This window comes from Phalacrocorax carbo, chromosome 2, assembly GCF_963921805.1.
Source record: "Phalacrocorax carbo chromosome 2, bPhaCar2.1, whole genome shotgun sequence".
NCBI classification, from domain to species: Eukaryota; Metazoa; Chordata; class Aves; order Suliformes; family Phalacrocoracidae; genus Phalacrocorax; species Phalacrocorax carbo.
In genome coordinates this window covers 90790438-90814606 of record NC_087514.1, presented here as the reverse complement: position 1 = coordinate 90814606, position 24169 = coordinate 90790438, and the positions used below count along the sequence as shown (strand labels likewise).

At 41.5% G+C, this 24169-nt stretch overlaps 1 protein-coding gene across 3 annotated transcripts in view; it reads right to left on the bottom strand.

Moving 5' to 3' along the window:
* The window catches only part of CDH20 (cadherin 20), a 119185-nt gene that overhangs the window by 28390 nt on the left and 66626 nt on the right, over positions 1-24169 (bottom strand). For all 3 annotated transcript variants that reach the window (XM_064443441.1, XM_064443442.1, XM_064443440.1), the window contains 3 exons: positions 9001-9368; positions 2018-2312; positions 182-301 (listed from right to left, as the gene is read on the bottom strand). In XM_064443441.1, coding sequence (XP_064299511.1) covers positions 182-301; positions 2018-2312; positions 9001-9243 — 658 coding nt within the window. In that variant the 5' untranslated portion in view covers positions 9244-9368. The remainder of the gene's footprint in view (positions 1-181; positions 302-2017; positions 2313-9000; positions 9369-24169) is intronic.

The window sequence follows — 24169 nt, the reverse complement described above, 5'->3', positions numbered from 1 at the left end:
TTCTTCTGGAGCTCATTATCACAGCCTTGCTTTAACCCTTGCACAGTGCTGTTCTGTCTTGGCTCCATGCCATGGAAATGTGTTTCTCTGACCACAGTCATGATGCACTGCCTTTTCCTTCTGCCTGAAACTTTTTCCTTTTGGTTTTCACACTGCCTCATTCCCTGATGAAATAACATACCTGTCCGAGAGTCCACAGAGAAATATGGTTGTCCTTGGAGAATACTGTACACTACTCTTGCACTGTTCCCGTAGGTTGGGTCATCAGCATCTGTCGCTGTCACCTGGATAACAGAGGTGCCTGAAAAAAAAACCCATCAGGTAAGACCTTGTGGGGTAAAGAGCTGGCATGAAAAGCACAGAGTTCAAAATAAATTGAAATGCCTAACAAGAGCTTTCCTGCACCGAACTTCTTCATTTCATGCTCATAGTGCTTATACTTATTGCTCATACTTGTATCTCATTAGCACTAAAGGAATTAATAGGCATACATTCATCATGCATCTATAAGAAGATATAAAAGAGCAAGTACTCTATGGACCACAGTTACAGAATTGCTGATCTGACAGTACCTCGTTACGGTTTGCACTGAGCTGGTAGTAATATACTGCTTGCTTCTTTTCCCCTTTTCTTGATTTTAAATGTTATTTAAAGGCAGCTCAAATAAGAACTGTAGCTATGCTGACATAAATCACGAATGGCTGCAGCAGGGCTCTGGATGCTGTGTGTTGACTAAGGGATTGAAATTGTACACAAATAGTGAGCATGAAGGGATGTATCTCTGAGATAATCTCTCTGTGGGATTGCAGTTTACATTGCATGGCCTAGAGATTACACCCTGCTGAAGTGCTTTTTGGAACCCACACAGATGCATATATATTTCTTTTGTTCAATTGGTTTTCAAGGTCTGCTTCCTCTGAAGCTAATAATGGCTTGCAGGTGATGTAATTTATCAAGAACAAGGAGAAGGTAAGGCATAACTGTTTGAAATATGTGTGAGTTTTGACTCCTTAAAATGTCAGACAGTGCTTTTATGAATGTATCTAGCCTTCTACATAATGTTTTGTGTTAGTAACAAATCCAGTGATCCTAGATACACGCTGGAAAATAAATCTGAACTCAAGCTACCTGGCCGTTACCGTTCAGAAACATTATTTCTGAATGGAACTTTCGTATTTTATGTTTTTCTCTAGCTTTTTGTCAACATAATATTGAAGAATGAGAAGTTGAAGCATACCTGTAACTTCAGGACATGTGATTTATATGGCATTATCTCTGTAATGACGTCACAGAGCCAAAAAGCAATAAGCATCTCCAAAAGAAAGAAAAAAGTCCAGAAAACCAGTATTTTATGTGACTATTGGATTTATTATATGGAAATGGTTTCTCCTGACTTGTGTAGGTAGAAAGACTGCTGTTTGTCTTCTGGCTGCATTGAATAAGAAGACTGCCTTTGATATGATCCCACTCTCTAAAAGTGGGGAGCAAATGGTACCAGAACTTTGGGATTCACTGAACTGTGTTTAGTTCAGGCTTACACAGGTTAAAAGGAGCCAAGCTGCCAATAATTGTTGTTATGTCTCCATGATTTCAAGGGCTCCTGCACAGTATTTGTGCTCTCAGTACGAACTGGAATAGGTTCCTAAAATTGTGTTATTTTCTGGATGGTAATGGGTGTCTAATGGTTGTTACTGTTGCTACTGTTGCAAGGTGGCAGGGGAGAAGGGGCACTACGCTACTGCAAGTTGTCTGGGGATGGCATGTTCAAATTACATCTTTTCTCATCTCTCCTGCTTCCCTTGGCATGTTTTCTTTCAGAGGGCCCAGCTGACGGTGGTGTAAAGCCTGCTATCCCTCTTCTGTGGCAGTCAGGCACCCCGGGGAAGCTCTCCTGCCCTGTAGCTTCTGTGCAAGAGGAAAAAGCTTCATTTGCTTGCCAAGGAGTCAGGAAATTTATGTTTTAGTGACCATCTCCAATTTGCTTATGGAGGAAGAGACTCCACAAAATCTGCCTTACCCACAGGTGACATTTCTGGAACAGAGGCTACATAAGGTCCATCGAGGAACTTGGGCTCATTGTCATTGATGTCTTGGATTTTGATGATGAACTCTGACTCTGGTTCCATCGGCCGGCCTGTTCGCCTGTCCAGAGCCTGCGCTCTCAGGGTGTACTGCGACCTTTCTTCCCGGTCCAGTCGCTGAATGGCATGAATGTCCCCTGTGGTATCATCAATTGTAAACACAATGCCAGCTCCCTCTCCCGAGAGGATGTATTTGATCGAACCATCGCCCCTGTCCATGTCAGAGTGGAGCTGTGGAAAGGAACAGGATTCAATTAGACCATGAGCTGGGCAAGCAGCTGCTAAGAAGCACGAAGCACGTGAGCATCCTGAGCATTTTGGTCTCACTGTTGGGACTCGCAAGCTGGTTTTAATGAACTTGTTTTGCTGAAAGGGGCAAATACTCAGTAAAGTCTGTATCACAGTGTTGCAATTAAAAACCCTCTCCTGTCTTCCCATTTCTGCACCCACAGCTGTGCCAGAAGAAAAGGCAGAGACACCCGAACAGGAACAGGCTCTGTGCCTTTTTGAAATCTCACTCAGCACAAGAATTATCTTTTGCCTGGTTGCAATGGCCATTGAATAGGACTCACTGCCAAGCTTGGCATAGGGTGAGGTCAGCAAAGCTGCAGACTGTGCTTGCTCACGTGGCCTAGGGGGAGCCAGATATTCCAGGGGTAGCATAACGTTGGGGCATACAAGGCAAATCTGGTTGGCATCAAGGGCAAAGCAGGATGGGAGAGCTGCTCAGTAATTGTCATGATTCAGAAATCCTTTAATATTTTTTTCTTCCATGAAAATTTTAGCAATAAAACTTGGCTGGATTCTTACATCTCCAGAAAAGCATTATTGTCAAACAGTAGGTAAGGTAAGCAGCAAGGAACATTTGACTGTGTCCATGGCAGGTTATAGAGATGAGAGACATCCCAGATTTTCCAGGGAATTAGCAAATGGATTTATTGCATGACTGCTAATTGGTTCTGAGCAGCCACAGATAGCTCTGAATGCAAGAGAACAGAAGAAAAGTAAATGCAGTGCTAATTATCATCTAAAATAGAGAAACAGATCATTCTGGGGACTACCATTCTGTTAAATGCCTGGTTCCTATGAAATACTGGAATGACTATCAAGACAAACAAATCACTTAATCTCACTCACACTGTGAAGATGCTTAACAGTATGCTCACGCTTCCATGCTTTTGAGGAATAGAGCATAAAGACTGATTCCCAGAGATGGTATTGATTCAGTCCTAAAGACAGGAAGGCTATAGGCTTGAGGTGCAATCATCAAAATGGGATTTTCAAGAATGGCTCAGGTGTGAATACCATTTTCCAGTGTGATTATCGTTTTGAGAGATGAATAAAGAATAGATAAATAATAAAAACAAAGTGGTCAAAGTGGGATGAATTCAGTTAAGCACATTTTAATATGCATGTATGAGCTAATTATCTCAAGAAATATGGTCAGAATTAAGTGCGTGTTTAACGCTTTGGTGAGCTCAAAGGACATATGAGAATAATTGTGGAGGATGGGACTAAATGTAGGTAAATATTTGTACTGGAGAGAAAAATCTTGGAATAATAAACTGAATAGATGAACATAGGATTGGTAGGATTTGAAGAAAGAATCTAAACAGAAATGGAAAATTTGTGTGGAAAAGCAGAAGTCAAACTCAATGCATTTGATTACAGGCTGTCCTCTCAAGAAAGAATAAAGAAATCTCATCTCTGAGCTTTTAAAAACACACTGAAAGCTATAAAATAACTTATCACGTAGGAAAAAGTTTTAGAGGGATGTGGACAGATTGGCTTATCTGACCTAAACATTTCTAATGCCAGTGGAACAGCTTTTCAGCTCTTTTAGGGCAAATGATCCCATTGACTTGGGAGCTGAAAGACCACTTCCCCCAGTGAAGGGTCTGGTTGGAAGATGCTCATTCTCCGGGGGAGAACAACAACTCTGTAGTTGTTTTCCTTACTAGCCTTTCAGAGTGTAGCACGTGACCTACGCAAAAGTTGGGCCTACTCCTGATTTTAGGGTAAGACTGATTTCAGCTGAGGTTGGATCTATATGATTTTCCATGGCACATCCCACTCTGCAGACAGGTCTGTATGTAGGTACCCCATCAACTCTTAATGACTGCTGGGGCAATGAGTGTTAATGGCAGGTATCCATCTGCCACAGCACTACTGCAAAGTGACTGTGAGAGCTAAAGGTGCAGATTGTGACAGCTGACGCGTCAGGTCATTGATATTTCATTCCATTGTTTTGCCACTGGTATCTGCAGTGGCTACTGCATCTGAGAGACATCAGTCCTTTGGAGGAATGCTGGCAGCTCTCAGGTGATGTATCAGCTAAATGGAGGAAGAACAAGCCCAGAAAATTTTGGCAGTGGCAAACAGTTAAATTTAGATGACTGCCATGTGTATTAATACACATGGAGGCACCAGGACTGCAAACTGGCATATCTTCAGGAAACACCGTCTTGTGATTAATTTAAAAAAAGACAGTGGTTGTCATTACTTACCCTAAACACCCATAACTCAGAGATTATCACTGTAGGAGCTAGTAAACAGGATGCTTCCAGAAGGAGGACACTATTACAGCCTTTTGAAATGGTTCAGAACCACTAAGCTACATCTTGGGCATTTGTTGTAATGCATCAGTGCACTAGTGGAGAGACTGCAGCTGCTGAGACACATACAGATGTTAGACCTGTTTGGGGAATTAGAGCTGGGCCTGGTGGAAGAAAATGTGTTTTGGAACATCAGCAAGTCCTCATTCAATAGGAAAAAGGAAAGAAAGAAAGAAGTCAAAGTCAAATTCAAAGTCAAAGAAAAGGCAAAGGAAAAAAATATAAAAGAAAGAGGCAAAGGCAAATAAAATTGAAAATTAAAAAGAAAAGGCAAAATAAAAAAGAAAGAGGCAAAAGAATAAAGGAAAAGAAAAAGAGAAAAAGAAAAAAGGAATAGAAAAAAAGGAAAAGAAAGAAGAAAGCAACTTTTAAAATAGCAGAAGGTGTTCTGGAAAATTCAAAAGACTTAGAAGGCGATACTGGATCAAACTCCTGGGTTAAATTACACCTTCTGTCTGAAGCCCTGTTTGGAATGAATGGAGTTGTGTTGGGAGCAAGCAAGCAATGAACATGGCACACTAATAAGAATTTGGGAATACAAGAGGATCTCTGTCTAAGAGAGATTTATTAAAAGTGTTGGGTTTCAACCAAGGCTAGGCAGTAAGAAATGCTACCAGCACTTTTGCTGCTTCTCGTATAACCTGCTCTTTCTAGACAAAGCAAAAAAGAGCATAAAAGACTTAATACTTTCAGATTACAATAAATCTGAAAGAATTTGGCATCTGAAGGGACTGAAGCTCACACTGTTGCAATGACAAACCCAACATCAGGATGCTGCGGTTTGGGGTGTATGTAGAAGTCACTGTGTTGGAAAAGTGATCCAGATTTCAGTTGGCTCTGTTTTATGGGTAGTGCAATAAATTGTGCTGCCCTGTGGCTGACACAGAAGTAGAAGGAATTCATTTGCACTTTCTCATCTATATTAAAGAATGGGCTGTGGGAGGAATTAAGCCAGTAACCCCCGAGAAATTGTTAACTGTGTCAACCCGGGTTGCTTCTTTTGATGAGGATAGTACAAAAGATTAAGGAGGCTGTATCTGCATCTGAATGACACATTTTCAGCAAAGGACACGTGGAAGAGAGTGGTGCTGCTGAGGGCATCTCAGGGAAGGACTCGCGCAGCTCTGCTAACCGAGCTGTGACTCCATCCTTGACATGCTCTCCTTTCTCTACCTCCAGGGAGGCAGCACCTGCAGGGGATTTTGTGAGGATGTGTGAGTGAGTTTGGTTGATCGGCAGTGATAGGCTATAGAAAGGCTGGATTTTACTCACTCGTTCAGCTGCTGTTGTTCAAATGACTCTTTCCTTTGAAACAGGCTTAGGGAGTCTCTGACACAGCAAAGTGGTGATGTCTGTCACCAGTTCAATTACTGACACAGTTTAGGCTTCTGGATGAATGTGGAAAATACTTGCTGCAGCAAACATGGGGCTTTCTTTCCCTAGTTCATCCTATTAGCCAGTAATGGCTACCTCTAGGAAAGTTGAAGCCTCGTATTTATCTGTAGTAGGACCAGGAATCGTCTGAAGCTAAAAGACTTTAAATTAGGATCATGAGCACTGGAGAAAACCAAAAATTGTACTGACTTCACCTTAGGAAGTTTCTTTTCATTTTCCTGTCCAGAAGATATTTTGCCCCTTGCCTTACAGTTACGTAGGAAAGTACATTTTTCATAGCAGCCTTGAAAATCATATTAGGCAAGCTGGGACCTGGGGTTCAAGTCAAGATGCTTTTTGGGTTGCTCCAGTCATACATAGCTAGCCAGAAACAGCTGAACAAAAGCATCAGAAAAGCCTTTCTCTTATGGGAAGCTTTTAAAGTAAATACAACTGGATCTATGCTATGTGCTCTTTCTCCTGACACAGGCTTGGAGAGAGCAAATGGATAAAAGCAAGGCCTGGCTAGCAGGATGTTTCAGGGCGCCGTGGGTGGTATCAGTCAGAAGAAGCTCTGCCTGGCCAGGCGTGGGACCCAGGGCTGTTTGGAGGGCTGGTGCTAGCAGCGAGTAGTAGGCTGGGAGTCCTTCTGCTCCTCTGCCCTGCGTCCTTCTGCGGAAGCCCTTCCAGAGCTATTTCTGAGTCAGCCTGAAGTGACTTGGACTGAAAAATTTCTGGCCTGCCAAAACAATTAATTCAGCCCACAGTTTATTCCCTGCTGACCCTTTTCTTAAGGATCCCTAAGCATAGGCAACACGAACGCAGGCAGGGCAATGAATCGTGGTGGGCTGCAGCCTCTTCTGAGAGCCTGTGCCTTTGGCTGTATGAGATGAGGGGAAGCATTTCCCTCATGGCAGCCCCCACTGCATTCATCCCACTGCTTGGCTGGCTGCTCTGCACCTAGTTCGGAATGGAAGAAGATGAAATGTTTGAACCCCAGAGGCCTATTTTGGTAGCAGAGTTCCCTGGTGTCTGGTCTACATGGAGCAGTGCAGAGCTAGGAGGCCTCCAGAGTGATCCAGCCATGTCAGCTCAGCAGTGCATGGGGCTAATTGGCCCTGTTAACCAAGGGAAGTAATTAGCCCTTGCGTACCCTTATGCTAACACAGCCGTGGCATAGGCAGTCCTGGAGAGAGCTGATTCACGGCAGCTTGGGCCTTTGTGTGGTGGACACAGACCATGAAGAGTCATCTCTGCTTTCCCCCGTTCAGTGGAGCTGAGCGGCAGCAAGCTCAAGAGCATTGCCAACTGTGCCAAGATTTTGTGCTCCTAATGACACAATCAAGTCTAAAACAAAGATGAGTCGGTTTCTTCCAGTACTTGTTTTAGTTGAAATTCAGCTCACAGTGCAAGTCTGGAGTTGTTTCAAATGAAACTGAGTATGTGAAATAATATGTCTGGCCCTTGTTCTAAGGCTGGGAATTGCATGAAACCAAATATTAATTTCTTTAATCAATAGACATATCACAAGGTGAAAAGCTAGGTGCAGAGATGAATGAAGACTAATGAGGTCTCATTTGGCAGCAATCACTAGTAATGCCATTGCTGTGGGAGGAAGGAGAGTACATCTTGCTGTCAGTCACACAGGGGTAAATCAGGAGGAGGTCTTTTGAAGACTGTGGACTCATTTTGATTTATACTGGTGTGACTGAGGGCACAGTTTAGCTCTATGGAGTTGTAGAATGATAAATACAAGTCCAAAATGGGCCTCTGGATATATGATTCTATTTTTTTTTTCTTTCTGCAGATGGATAGCTTGGAAGGAAAGAAGGAGCCTTAATCATATAAAACTAAGCAATGAAATCTGAAGGTATTGTTTTCTGACATCCTTTCATAGTTCTTAATTTTTCATATCTACCTATATGTAGTCTGTACTCATCATGGAGTTATCTGATATTCTAGGCACGTAAAACCGTATTTGTATTGTTCAAGCACTTAAGCATACTAACTGTCCCCCTCCCCACTTTTTCCAGATCTGTCACCTTGATGTAAACTAGGATCAAACTTGGTGTTGACCATAACCCTTTGAATAACAGGGCCAATACTTTAAAGAATTCAGAGTCTTTAAAAACAGTCAGAAAACAGAAAAATGAGGATGGTTATAGTGAAGCAGATCGTGATGGCAGACACCACCGGTCTGATTTCCGTCAGCTTGTTCCTCAAGAAGCTACAGGAAAGTGAATGCAAAATACTACCAAGTAGATGAGACGAGCTTAGGGATCATTTTACACTTATCTGTGCTCATCTGTAGGTTCTTGGGGTATAAGGGATCCAAAAATAGGACCCTTGGATTTAATGAGCTGTCTCTCTACCCTTCTAGGTCTGGAGCAAGTTCTCTGTACTCCACAAGATTAACCTGCAGTCAAACTGTGGTAAGAAAGAAGATACTCTGACCCTAGAGATTTTCAGAAAACAAAAATTGTCAGTTTTCAAGAGAAACTGGCTATTTAATTTGATTGTGAATTTCAGTTTCTAGCTGACTTCACCACAGACAGAACCATGACGACAAACTCTTCCTTTCTTTCTTAATCCTCATATGTCAATATAACCTTGCTTTGCCTTGACATTGTACGAGTCCCTGGAAAGATCACTGCAGATTTTCTAACACTACCTCAATTACAGATGATGATTGGTGCAGCAGATCTCTCTGAAATAGGCAAATAAATTGACAGCCCCTTGAAACAGAAATTCTTTGCAAATGAAAGTGGCACTGGTCAAAAGCTCTTGGGAGCAGAATTGAAATTAATGTGGTTAAATTCACTGCCAGAAAGAAGGTAAAGGCATTTAGGGAAACTTCCCATATTTCACCTCGGTCTGCAGATACACAGATGTATACGCTCTGCCAGATATCCTCCTGGTGCAGGTCTTACCTTCCCAACATAGAGAGGGTCAGTTCCTGTGTACTCCTCCAGAACGAAGAACTGGTTCCACACCCAGCTCCGCTTCATACGCTGGTGCAGCTTGTCTGACAAGTTGTCTTCTTGCCCTTCAGTGAGGGGCCTTGCACTTCCTGACAGCACAGTTGTGGTAAGGTCCATCAGTCCCCAAAAATACAAGGAGATGCCAAGTCCAAGCAAGTTCTTTGCATTGCTCATTCTACCTGAAGTCCACATCAGTATACTAGGGCTGCCTTAAAAGTCAAAACACAGTATCTTAGGTGTCTTGAGAAGAAAGTAGGTCCTGTGTGTAGTCCTTTGAAATGTCCAAGAGAGATCCTGGTTCTGAGAATGGCAGTCTCCTGTAAAGTTAAAGGAAATTCATAGGAGGATGTTTTCTTCCCCAAGGTAAAAGAGTTTCCTCAATAGACAAATATGCTATAAAATATTTAGTCTTCTATATAAAAATATAATACCAGGATGCACCCCTTCTGAAACTAGGAATACTATTACCGTATAAGCCCCAGAACTGGAGCCTTAGATACAAGAATTGTCAGGGTTTAGTCAATAATTAAGAGTTCTCTACTTTGCTAACTTAGCTGTAGTGTTGCTTTATGGCATTGATTGGCAGGAATTAAGTGCATACTCTTTAGAAATATTTATGACCAGAAGTCCTCAGAGAATATTTAAAAACCATTCAGTCTGGAAAATTATAATAGCTGGTGAATACTTTTTTGGCAACTGTCTTTCTCCTTCTGTTTGGGAACTGTCATTGTCATTACACACATATGCACGAACACATGTCTACATACATACAGATATTACTGCTATATCACAAACCTTGAACATGATTTCTAGCACCTCCAAGTTATTTCTAATTATTCTTTCAGACTCCCTGTTGCTTGAATTCAGGTTTCATACTCTGCTGCCTCCTCTCTGAGGAGCTCATTGCTGCTACAAATGCAACATTTCTAGAATTTGAATGGTCAGTTAATAATTTTATAACCCACAAAAGGTTTCACAGTGCTGACGGTCACATGCTATTGTGTGATATGTCCAAGCAAGTCAAGCTAATGCTTTTTTTACTCAACAAGCATGAAAGACCCATTTAGGCAGAGTAAGCTGACCTCTATCAAAGGACACTTTCTCATCAGTCTAGGGTCTTTTGTTGTCATGAAGTCAGTTTGGTTGGTGTCCTCACTCAATCATTATGGATTGTAGCAAGCATTTCTTTCACAGTTTTGCTGAGTTTAATGATGTGGTGCTGCACTCAAGTTACTCTGTCAAAACACTCCATACATCCTCTGTGGGCCTAGTATTTTTGCTGTTCTTTTCAAGAACTCTTCTTTCTCTTTTCAGGAAAACCAGACTCATTAGAAAAGGCATATGGGGCTCTGAGGCTTAAGCAAGTAGTTCACACTTCATTTTACTGCTGATCTATGCATAAGTTTTTGGGTGTAATTAATTGTTTTATTCTGTAGAAATAAAATGTACCAGATGTCTGTCAAATATTTCTAATCGAAATTCTTGAAAGATTTCAAAATAATATAATATATTTTAGAGTTCCATGATAATATTTTGAAGTGAAAACTGAGACAATGCAATATTTTCAACAGAGAAGAAGAGAGTGTTTGAAAAATTCCCCAGCATCCAAGCTGGTACAACTGGAGGACTAGGTACACTTAGAAATCTACTGAAACAGAAATTCAGAACTTAATCCAAAAGTTGGCTGAAATCTGAAAAAAGGCAGCTTAAGTCTGAAATAGATGGCCACAGGGGAAGTAAAGACGAAATAACTGTCTATCTTAGACTAATTTCTACACAAAATAATGTTTCCAAGTATAAAGCTCAGAAGGAATATGGCTGCACAGTACTGCTAGTCTATACACTTGCGAAGTATAGCAAGAAACTAGCAGGTCCTTTACATTGAAAAGTTTAGAACCTAAGGTTCACTAGATGCAACAAAGAAAGGACAAACTGTAAGCATAGAACATGGTGAGTCTCTTCTAAGCAGAGCAATGTACTGAACTGCTGTTTGTTTAGACATTGGTTGTGTAATGTACTAGGGCTTATTGTCTGCAAAGCCAAAGAATGGGGATTTATCTAAGCAGTATAAACCCAGAAGGACCACAGCAATCTCTGCGTGCCTGTCACTTCATGAAGAAGCTGGCAGCTGTTTGTGAGAAGCAGGGATGAGGCTCAGCTTGCTCGACACCCACAGTCAAAGAAGTCCAAGAGCTGTGTGTGCTCCCATGAGTCCTTATTGGCTCCCAGTAGCCAATATACATTTACACTGGGGGAAGAATACTGAAGTCCTCTTCAGACAAGGTATGTCCATCTTGTGCTGGATGTGAGCCAGCAATGTGTGCTCTCGCAGCCCAGAAGGCCAACTGTGTCCTGGGCTGCATCAAAAGCAGCGTGGCCAGCAGGTCGAGGGATGTGATTCTGCCCCTCTGCTCTGCTCTGATGAGACCCCACCTGGAGCGCTGCGTCCAGCTCTGGAGTCCTCAGTACAGGAAAGACATGGACCTGTTGGAACGGGTCTAGAGGAGGGTCACAAAAATGATCCGAGGGATGGAACATGTCTCTTATGAAGACAGGCTGAGAGAGTTGGGATTGTTCATCCTGGATAAGAGAAGACTCTGGGGAGACCTTAGAGCATCTTTTCAATACCTGAAGGCAACCTTCAAGAAAGCTGGAGAGGGACTTTTTACAAGGGCATGTATGTAGTGATCGTACAAGGGGTAATGGCTTTAAACTGAAAGAGGGTAGATTTAGACTGGACATAAGGAAGAAATTCTTCACTGTGAGGGTGGTGAGGCACTGGAACAGACTGCCCAGACAGGTGGTAGATGCCCGTCTCTGGAAACATTCAAGGTCTGGCTGACAGGGCTCTGAGCAGCCAGATCTAGTTGAAGATGTCCCTGCTCATTGTAGGGGGGGTGGACTAGCTGACCTTTAAAGGTCCCTTCCAACCCAAACTATTCTATGATTCTGTTTTCAACAGCAAGTTTTTCTCACCAAAGTCAGGGGGACTTTATTGACAACCCGTGTTTTGCTGGTGAGTAAATGTGGGGAATGGCCTCCCACCAGCCCTCAACATGGCTTGAGGGAACCCAGCACTGCCTCTGCCATCCAATGGGAAGGGAAAGCAGAGGCATGTGGCTGCTAAGGTCTAACCTGGAGTTTTTACTTTAAGAAATTCCATCTATTGTACAAGTCAGTTACATTTCTGTCCACGTGACAAACGAAGTGATACAACACAATGGACCAATTCTTGCGGCAATGAGAATTGTGTTTGTAGGTGAACTTCCAAACCATGAATTCAAAACTAATGGTGCCAGATGTTTCCTGCAACTAAGTCCACCCAACAAGGATCAACAGCACTCAGGCAAAGTAGTATCAAGATATGCTTAAATAAACGTGCGGAGTTACCAGTATACCTGTAGCGAGGCAATAGCAAAAGAAATCGCATCATCAGGATGTTTTTTCTGCACATATGCATTATATCAGCAGAAAGCAAAATAAGTAGAAACAGTGAAATAAGGGTCAAGAGTAGGAACATACATGCTTCAGGCTATCTCAGATAACAGCTTTTGTCATTTGAGTGTCACTAGGCATTGCAGTGCAGTTCCATGAGGAACCTTTCTTGAAAAGAGTGTGTAAGTCAGTGGCCCCCAGGAGAAACATCCCTAAGAGCATTTCCTATTCCCAATGCAATCTCATTTTGGGGTTTAGCAACTATCAGGAAACTTGCCATTAAGTAAAGTCAAGTCTTGTAAAAGGATGTTCCTTCCCTGACTACCGGTAATTTCTCCATTTAATGCCAGCCCATGGTGACATGGTCATATAGTTTTGTTGGAATGGAAGAAAGCACTAGTGGTAAGGTGGCACACAATTTTTTTTTATGTTAATATTAGGATTTCTGGTGTCTCACACCTTTCAAAAACTTTGAGCAAGCAGGCTCAAACTTGTCACATTTTCCTTTTTGCCTAAAGGAAAATTACTACTATTAACAACAGTTTTTCATCAAGAATAGTTCTTCTGTCTCTGAGGCTGAAGGAGAAGAAAGTTGGATTTTTTCTGTCTCAGGTCCTCAGCTGGTATTAAAAGAACGAAAAACACCTTTGTTAACTTCTGGCCTGCGGTGATGCTGATATCTCTGGGGCTCCTTTCCTGCACCTTCATCAACCCAGGTGTCTACTATTGGCCTCTAGATCTGCAAGGCCTACTGGTCAAACAAGGTATTTCTCAGCAGTGCAGAAGGCACTCATGTACCTTTTAAAATTGTTTGAATTGTGTGGTAGCACAAGCGATGGCTGAGCTACAGTTAAGGTCATGGATAATTGAGTCTTTCAGAGGATTCATGCAGATGGCTTATTCACCAGCTGAGTGTAACTGATGAGTATGGGGTCACTTAGACTGTAGACACAACAGTTGGGTAGGATGACAGCCATATGTTTTGACTACACTAGCTTGGTGGCATCTCTAGCCTCAAGTGGACCTTAGTGGTTTTTGCTGCAGATGGATGACAGAAGCTTTGAAGCAGAGTCTGTTCTTCTGCCTCAGGCTGGGTAGTTCCTCGCAGGGAGATCAGGGGGACCAGCCATACAGGAAGGCTCTTGTTGGCATGACTGAGTGAGGCAGAACTGAACCTTTAATGCAAATTGTTTCTTGGAGCCCTCCAAAATAATTTAAGGACATCTGCAAAGATGGAATTGATGAGCTTGTCATATGAAATACATTACAAAAAGACGTTTCATGGCTCAGCATGGGAATGAGCAAAGGATTTGAAGGCAGTAAAGGGAGGGAAATCGTGTTTTCCTTGCTCACACAAAAAATTAGTGAGCCCAAGAAGACTGCATGACCAAAACCTGTGGGATTTCTGCACAGGGTATTTTATTTTTCAAGAACAATTTAAATGTTTCAGAACCCAGTTCATTACCCACAGTTGAGTACACCTGATTGCAATAGGCTTAGCTGCAACTGTGCAGTTTAGGTTCCTGACCCAAAGTGAATGCCTTTCTTGCCCCTGATTTTGTGATATTTGATTAACAGCTCAGTTGTTTAGGTTACTTTCTCTGTCCTTGCCTTGCAGACATTGCTGAAAATCCTTTTTCGTGTCACTCAGCAGTTACAAATATGGCTTTTGGTTTCATAAAGACCTGTGAAGATCTGATTGAACTCTGTGCAACTGGTGGTCTATGCATGGTACAAAGGAACCTCCTAATTGTTCTACACAAAAGAGTCACAATAATGCACTTTCCACCATTGCAAGTACAACTTTATCTGTTAACTTACATTATGAATTAAAGTAAATGTATGCCAAGTGAGAGCTACTCTTCATGCTCCAATTTTAAAGACACCCCAATGCATATTTGTACTGTAATTAAACTATTCTTAATTGAATGTCTAATTCTGGGAAAAGATGAAAGGGAAAAAGAAATATCTGCCAGAACCAACCTCTAGCATTTCTCACAAGTGACCCATTTATCTTGTTAATTCTGAAGAGAACAGCGCTTCCAAAGAAAGGATAAAAATACTAATAGTATGGATGACCATATGGGCATCCAGAGAGTTCCACTGGGAATGAAATGTGCCTAATACATATTTACATAAAAGCCAAGGATTTTATAGTCAAAAAGCTCAGACTTGAAACGGTTTATACACATGCTTAGTGTATTTGTCACGTTAAACAAGTGGTCTCCCAGAAAGTCAGTGGACTATTTGCATTCATAAAATCAATTACGTGCTTACATCTGTTATGCCTGGTCCTTCCAATGGAGTTTTGCTGTGTGGACCTAGCACTGACGTAGAATACTACAGACCTTAGCGGATCCCATGCAGGCACGTTGCCTGAGCAGAGGCAATTCATTTGCAGGAGACACATTACACTGAGAAAGTGGGGAGGAAAGAGGCAATCACTTTTAAACTCCCTCTTCCACTTTCTCTGTATGTAAATACACGTGATATTTCTAATGTATATATATGTAAAGGTTTCTTATCAGCATATACACTGCACTAGGAATGTTAATGGAAAACTATTTCTGTGTTTAATGACACATTTAAAGAGTTTCCCCCCACTATCTTGCCAAAAGAAACTAAACAACTCAGCAATGAACATAGTAGGAAGAAATTTGAGTGAAAAGAATTCTCCAAGTGAGCTATTTACTTTCTTCCCTGAATTTCTTGTGATATTTTAAACCTAAGGTGGGAGTGTGAGTATTGTGCAGTTTTTTACCCCCCATTAAATGGATTATTCTTCTATGTTTTCACAGATTACTTCTTAGGTTTCCTGTGCCCTTAGTTGCTCACAGCTTTGTTGTTAAATGCCTTTTCAATAACCCCACAGGACCACCAGTCCTGCAAGAAAGTGTGGGCTATATTCTGCATGAGGCAGACCACCCACAATATGTCCCTAACACCAGCCTCCAGGGACAGAGGCTCCAATGAGCCAGGATCTAAAATCTCTTAAGGAATTTATGCAATCCTGGTCTCATTGCAACTCTAAGGCTGCAGTACCTAAGTTAGGTACATCTAAACAGGCTGTCTGAATATAGACCTAAATGTTTTTGTACTACTTCCAGAACTTTGTATGCCAAGGCCAGTCTTACTGTTATAATAACTATATAACTATATATATCTATAACTATATATATATATAACTATTGTTATACTTACTGGGCATGTTTAAGTTAAAAGGAAAAATCTAGAGGCATTTGTTACTGTTCTTGAAAATAGACTGGGCCTGAACATGTATTTTTATTTTTACTTCATTTTATTGAGATCTTCATAAATACAATGAAACTTGACAACATACCATATGGTGCATAAACATTAACTCAGAATACAAACCATTGTCATAAAATTACATCTACAGACCAGTCAACAATCTCTCCTGGGGCACATCAGTGAACTCATTTTACTGAAGATGCTTTAGATACTGAAGTCCTTCAAAGCTACAGAGTGCCTGCAGAGCAAAAAATCCCACAAAATGACAGAGGGAGTCCCATCGTATAAATCCCAGCCCTATGGTTATAGATGCATAAAAAGATCAAAAAGAATGAAACACAATCACAAAGTAAACATTTCCAAATAAAATTATGCCTACAACTTACATCAGGGGAGGATCTGATCCCCAGCTTTTACTCAGTGTGGGGTACTGTAAATGCTACTGTAAAAGAGCAGGACAGAAGGACAAAAGGGTTTCAAAAGCTCCATGCAGTTCTAACTCACTCTGCTGAAGTCAGCCTCAGTAGGAACTAAGGGCGACACTGCAAAACATTGGAAAATCCAAACAAATGACAGATACAACAACCCCAATTCAATCAAGGGTATGCAAAAATGTATTATACATATGAAAATCATACTAATTAAGCTTTTGTTATTAAGGAAAAAAGACCTTTTAATTCTCACAGTCTTCTGACTATTTGTGACACTGTGTTAAGAAAAAAGCTATAAAAGTAACTCTGAATTGTGACTTGATGTTCATGTAAACTGTAATCATAGAATCATAGAGTCATTAAGGTTGGAAAAGACCTCTAAGATCATCAAGTCCAACTGTCAACCCAACGGTACCATGTCTCCTAAACCATGCCCTGAAGTGCCACATCTACATGTTTTGTGAACACCTCCAGGGATGATGACACCACCACCTCTCTGGGCAGCCTGTTCCAAGGCCTGACCACTCTTTCAGTGAAGAATTTTTTCCTAATATCCGATCTAAGCCTCCCCTGACGCAGCTTGAAGCCATTTCCTCTCATTCTACACCTAGTAGCTTGGAAGAAGAGACCAACACCCACCTCACTATGACCTCCTTTCAGGTATTTGTAGAGACTGATAATAACCCTCTCAACCATGTATCTTTTTAAACATAAAATCCCTTCCCTCCCTCACAACGCAACCTTTCTTGCTTGCTTTGCAGCTGTACCAGGAGCCTTTGCTCAGACCTGGCTCAAGGCTTCTCAGTAACATAGGCAAAAATCTGTAGTTTCCTGCCAAGAATGAGAGGGCTGGGTGGGAAGGGTGAAATTTCCTACGGTTTAAAAAGAAAAAGGATGCGTCAGGTGTGGGGTGAAGCGCTGGTGCCCATCAGAGGACCCAGGGTTTCTGCGAAAGCAATGAGAAGATGAGATGGTGAATACTGCTGTGGCCTCCTAAGCAATGCAAGCTGAGAGGCGAGCAGAGATAAAGCTCAGGGATGCAGCCTGCTGCACTGGACAGTGGAGTACTTATGCCCTGAACAGGACCTACTCACAATTATTACAATCCTCTTTGAGAAAAATGTGCGAATGCCTTCACTCTATTTTTCCATTGCTTCCTTCTGCCCATGCCCCTCCTCACTTCTGGGTCCTGAGCAGATGTCTTGCCTGATCTGCCATTCCCTTGCAATGGGATAAAACTGTCACACACCTGGAAGGCATTTTGAACCTGAGGTGTCCCTGTCTGTGCTGCATGATGGCTATGGTAGCAAATCATCATCTTTAGCTACTAAACATTGCATTTTGGGTATGCTAGTCCCCAGAATATGACGTATTTCCACGTAGCAGTGAAAACTGGACTGTTTCTTATCCCACCACTGCTGGAAAGACGATAAGACTCTCTGATACCCCATAAACGCCAAATACAGAAAGTGTTATCTCCTATCTGGAGGCAGATATGAGAAGCAGCTGTCTGCCTGGAGCAGATAGCGGTAATACTTCCCATGCATGAAGATCAGAAATAATGTTAGGTAAGGGCCTTGTCACCAGTGAAGACAACTTCCTAGTTTCATTATGACTCTGTTCCTGCTTAACTTAGCATTTCATACAGCATTTTGACATATTAGCAGCTGTTGAAGACAAAGAAGTGAATGCATAATATCTTTTTCCAACCAGAAAACAATATTTGACCATCTCTCATAATAATTGTATGCACCCACTGTGGGTTTTTTCTGTGTGGTTTTTCTGGAGGTTTTTTTTTGGTTTTTTTTTTTTTTGTTTTGTTTTTTTTTTTGGTTAAAATTGTGTCTGTATTCAGAGAAAGGCTTGTCTTTAACCTACAAAATAGCTGTAGGTGCTTTAAGAGGTGAAAATCTTTGCTCTATTTCATATTTCTTGAGTCTGACATTGATTCAGCTGTACAACACTGGCATCTGTACCTTGCCTTGACCTCACTGATTGCCTTGTCTGAGCGTGAAGACATGCTACTAACCAACAGGATAAACATTTTCAAGTCAACTTCAAGCTGCTGTCTATGAAATCAAACCAGCAAAAGAAACAGAAATCTTACAGCCTCTTTCTGTATCTGAACTGTTAGAGTCTACCTTGTTCTTATCACCTAGCTTCAAAGTGTTTCTAGAAATACAGAATATGAGTGCCTGGCCTTCACAGGACACTTTCAAACTAAAAGAGTAAAGTAAGAAGGAATAAAGACGTGCTGACATAATTTGTCCCAGAACTGTTCTAATACAGCAATAATAAGGTTTGTAAAGCCTGAAAAACAACCTCAGACACTTTGCATGCCAGCCTCTAGATTTTGGTCTTCAAACTCAGTTGTTGCAGTCTCCCTAGGGAGTGTATGTGACGTATTATCTAATTTTCCTCTATGAATGTGACATGTGCTAACAATACCCGTCATGAAGAGGACTCCATTATCTATTTTCCATCTTCTTCATAATAAACTGCTGGGACATGTTCTCAGCTTTCCCAGCCCCCTCCCATTTCAGAAGGTGAGTATTCTAGACAAAGCAGTTCCCCTGCCTGGATTACTTAAGGGCTAAGAATAACGACCATTTACTAGAATATAAAAGACTTCTTAGGTTTCATCTTGCTGGCAGACTCTCAGTTTGGCAGTTTTTACAGGTGACTCTTTCAGAGGAGACTCCAAAATCCAGTGCTGCATCTATCTTAGTATTCAATATATAATGCTGATGTAATAGCAGCTTTTGTAAGAGCTGAGGTATTCTCAGCCAAAATTCCCATCCTTCCATTATCTGCTATGAGCCATCTGGTTGCTGTCCGTCTTCACAGGGGAGGATTTTTCACAGCTGTTTTCAGTCTGATTTCCCAAGGAAATGAGTTTATGCAGTGATATAATTGCCCTGATATTCCATTAATATTGTGAAAGACAGAGATCCCAAGGATTACTGTATTTCTATCTGCTCCCTGGGAATTAACAGTTGCAGTAGGGAAGAGAGACCCAGATTAATATCCCCACTGAGGAAAGGATGGGCAGTTATACAGTCTCTTTGGCCAAGTGATCATCTTGCATGCAGTTCAGGAGTAGTGACTGAGATATTTTAATTGGTATGCTAAAGGAGCTGGAAGGAGCTGGAATTATTGTGTGCATGAAGGAAGAGTTATGGGTAAAAGACATAACCATAATAAACAAGGCTTTGTAATTCTGCTCTTCTTCTTTGTTAATAGCCTTATAGGAAAATTTTATCCATATATAAATCCCAGGGACCACTCCACTGCTGAAGCCACCTTAGTAACCCAGTGGTGTGCACCAGTGCAAACTCTAAGACTGGATCTGAGAGTAAGGTATGGCTTCCATTTGCTGTTCATAACTGCTGGTCACCAGGAGGTCATTTGGGGCCTCTTTAATATCTAAGCATACCTCCTCTTTAGGTAGGGACACATCAGCCAGTGTACGAAGAATTAATGACCCTGACCACAGCACATAACACAGGAAGACCCTACTGACAACAACTGCATAGGACATCAAGGCCCATTTCTCCCACTGTTGGTCTTGACTTCATGTAATCCCTCAAATAGTTTGAAGATCCTTTCTTAATTATCAAGAATTCAGACACTGAATTGCAAATATGCAATCAAAAGAGGGAAGGGAAATATAGAAAATGCAGGAGGGGTTAAAGGAAAGCAGATTAAAATACATTGCAGACGAGTTTCTCAAATGAGATTGCAGCTTTGCTGTTAGGCCATCTGTGTGTGCACTGCAGCAAAAAGATTTTTCTTACGTACCTGCTAAATCTATTCTTTCTTACTTGTGGATCTGCATTTTTGTTAGAAAGTTCTGCACTGTACCTTTTCGAGAAATCAGGATTGCCCTGCCAGACCAGATCACTGCTCTAATGTTGAGATTTTTGTCTTTGGAAATTGGCAATAACAGGTACTTCCAAAGAGTTAAACTCCCTCTCAGTATGCTTTGGAGATGATAGTTCAGAAATGAAGGAAATACTGACATGAAAAACTTGCCATCAGAATAGCTGTGATTAATAGCAGCAAAGATGATTATACCAAGAAGCTGGAAAGATAGTACTTCCCAAGTGGAAATGGAGTGGGCTTCTAGTCTGACACAAGTGCAATCCTAACCAGAGAAGGTGTAAGAGAAGGAGAAAAAGTGCATTTTTCTGAGAGCTATGGGTTGCTGGGAAAAGGTATGAGACGTTACACGTGCATGTAAACTTAAATAAATTGCCTGAAAGATGGTTGCTCAAGGAAACTTTGCTTCCAGGTTAAGCTGAAAAAAACATCCTTGGTGTAATTTTGTTTCTTTCTCTTTGTGGGACAAATCTGATTAATTCAATATTTTGTATTTTAAGTTTCAGGCAGGGGGAGGAGAAGTGGAAAATAAAGAACATGGGAATAAGCACCACTGCTCAATGTTGAGGTCAATAATGTGGTACATAATCTGTAGTTAATCATAAAAAAAAAGACTGTGCTGTTGTGAGATGCTGGAAGTGGTAAGAATTCCTTGCTGACACTTGTGATCAGTTTATGCACTGAAGCATGAGTTTTGATTTCTTCCTTCTGACTGAAGAATCATTTTGTCTCTTGAAAGAATCTTGCAGTATAAATATCACCTTCAATTTCTCACAGATTTTCAGCCTTTTACTACATATTTTCTTTTTAAATTAGGGAGAAGAATGAAGAAATAGGATGGATCCATTTTTACTTAATCAGCTTAGCTTGATCTCAGCCAAAAGCCTGATCTAGTGCCAGTGAAAATTGATGGGATATTTAGATATTATGTTCTGTCTTCTCTCAAGCCGTATAACCTACATTTTTGAAATCTCTTGCCAAATTAAACGGTCTGCACAGAATTTACCCTCAGGTGCTTTAGAAAACAGCTAAAGCAATAGCCAAACCATTATTGATTATCTTCACAAGCTTATAGAAGATGAGTGAGTTCCTAGAGGACTGGCAGAGGAAAGCCATTATACCTATATTTAAAGGGCGAGGGGCCAGTGGGGAAGAGGAGCCAGTGAATTATGGAGCCTTCATTCCAACATCAATATGTGGAAAGTTACTGGAACAAACAATTTTTCATCGTCTACGGGACAATGAGGTGCTAAGGAATAGCCAACATGGATTTGTGAAAAACAAGCTGACAACAGAACAGCCTGATTTTCCTCTCTTTGGTACGATAGCTGGCCTAGCAGATGCAAGGTGAGAAAAATGCAGTGCATCTTGACCTTTGTAAAAAGTTTCACACAACTCCACAACTCATTGTGAAAGGCAATATAGGGCAATATGGTCCAGGTGAAATGACAGTACAACAGACTGGAAAACAACTCAAAGAACTACTGTCAGTAGCTCAGTGTCAAACTGGGAGACAACATCAAGTGGTCCTGCAGGATTCTGCTTCATGACCAGTACTATTCAATGTTTACGCTAACAGTTTGGATGATGCAGTACAGTTACAAAATGTGAGGATGGCATCAGGCTGGGAGATGTTGTAAGCACTTGGGAAGATGGGGTTAGAATTCAAAATGATCTTGATAAATTGGAGAAATGGTAGGAAATCAATACCAGAAAATTCAATAAGGACAAGTGGAAAGCACAAGCCTTGGAAATAGCAAAATCAAATGCCCAGGCATAGAGAGGTGAATAATGGCCTAGGAGTCAGCGTTGTAGGAAAGGAGCTGACCACAAACTGAATAGGAGCCAACACTTTGATGCATGGGTTGTTGCAAAGGAGGAAAATGCCACTCCGTACTGTGTCAACAGGATGCTGGGCAAGTTGCTCATGTCACATATGTGAAGCACTTCTGCTGGCATCCTCAGCACAGAAAGGCAGTGCATCACAGCTTGAAGGAGATATGGACAGACTCCCAGACTACTTCCAGGAAGACAGCAAGAAATTTGAGCAGAGGTCTGGAAAAACAGGACTTGTGAAAATGTTAAAAAAATTGTATTTTCTGAGTCTGGAAAAACGAGATTTGGGGGAGGGCATAAAAGCAGACTTTTAAAAAGTGTAATATATACTGACAGGTATGATAGGAAGACTGGTGATCTACTTTTCTTCTTAGTTTCCAGGGTCAGGTGAAGGTGCAATAAACCTAATTTGAAGCAAGAGGAATTTAGGTTACAAGCAAATCAAACCTCTAATGATAAGGTGTGTGAAGTATTGGAACAGATGACTGATAGAAACTGTGAAATCTCAATATTTTTAGCTTTTAAGAAAAGTCTAGAGACTAGTCCATTGGAAGTTGTTCAGGTGACCTCTGATCTTGTATCAGAATCAAAAGACAGAAGGAATTTAGAAAAGTCCTACATTTCTACAACCCTGAAATGCGTATAAAATCGCATCTTACAATGTAAAACAAAAGATTTGAGTGCTCATTATGTCTAGTCTTCCTCTGTCATTTCTTTGGGTCTTTTAACCTCTTCCTCTCCTCCTCTGTTAGGCTGAATCCCCACGTGCTGTGAATTGCCTCTGTTATACAAGTATTCAAATAAACCAGTCAGTTTTACTAAGTTGTAGAGAGACCTTATCAGACATGGATCATATTTTTAAGCTTATGTGAACATACCAAACGAACCCTAGAATGATCAGTGCTTCTCATAATGATTAGGAAAAAAAACATGAAGAAAAAACTTCATGCTTTTCTTGATCATGATAAGAAACTGGTCTTTCCAGGAAGGAGATGATCAGAAGGTGCTTGGCTGTGTTTGCCGTACCGTGGGGCTAACTGGGAATAAAGCATTCACTCCAGCTGCACTTTGATTGCCCTCGCAGGTCCCCACTTCTGTAACAGCAATAATTTCATGACAGGTAAATCAGATCGACAGCCTTGAATGCTTAAATGGTGTTATTTTGGATTATCCCTTCAAGCAGGAGGCTGTACCCTTGATCCCAGCATAAGGACTTCTGTGGTGCAAACTACTCTGTAATCTCCCTAACCACACTGAACTGTCACCTTACGTCATAAAATTACTATCAAATGATGTTCTATTGATTCAGAAGGTGCTTCTGTTTCTGCATGTGCTAATTGATACTTTATTAAAGTCTAAGCACACGAAACTGCTAACTAGACCAAACTCCCTGCAGCTTTGTAAAAGACCATTATTCCCCATTACCTTTCTAATTCCTACATGAGAAGATAAGGACTGCCTACCCACTTTTCTCAGTGATTGCTGCCTCAGAGTATAGGTTCATGATCTATTTATTCAAGCAAAAATAATTAACTCATCCTTCCTATTAAGTACAACATATTTTCAATAAAACAAAGCTTGAACCCTGGTGGACAACAAATTGACCCTGAGTCAGCAACGTGCCCTTATGGCCAAGAAGGCCAATGGTACCCTGGGATGCACTAAAAGGAGTGTGGCCAGCAGGTCGAGAGAGGTTATCCTCACCCTCTGTTCTGCCCTGGTGAGACCACATCTGGAGTACTGTGTCCAGTTTTGGGTCCCCCAGTTTAAGAAGGACATGGAACTGCTTGAGCGAGTCCAGTGGAGAGCTACCAAGATGATCAGGGGGCTGGAGCATCTCCCTTATGAGGAAACGCTGAGAGACTTGGGTTTGTTCAGCCTGGAGAAGGGATGACTGAGGGGGGATTTCATCAATACCTATAAATATCTAGAGGGTGGGTGTCAGGATGATGGGACTAGGCTCTTCTCAGTGGTGCCCAATGATAGGACAAGGGGCGATGGGCACAAGTTGGAACACAGGAAGTTCCACCTCAATATGAGAAAAAACTTCTTTCCTGTGCGGGTGCCAGAGCAGGGGCACAGGCTGCCCAGGGAGGGTGTGGACTCTCCTTCCCTGCAGACATTCAAAACCCACCTGGACGCTTTCCTGTGCCCCCTGCTCTGGGTGTGCCTGCTCAAGCAGGGGGCTTGGATGAGATGATCTCCAGAGGTCCCTTCCAACCCCTACCAGTCTGTGATTCTGTGATTCTGTGACTTCATCATAGCTTGCTGTACAACATCAT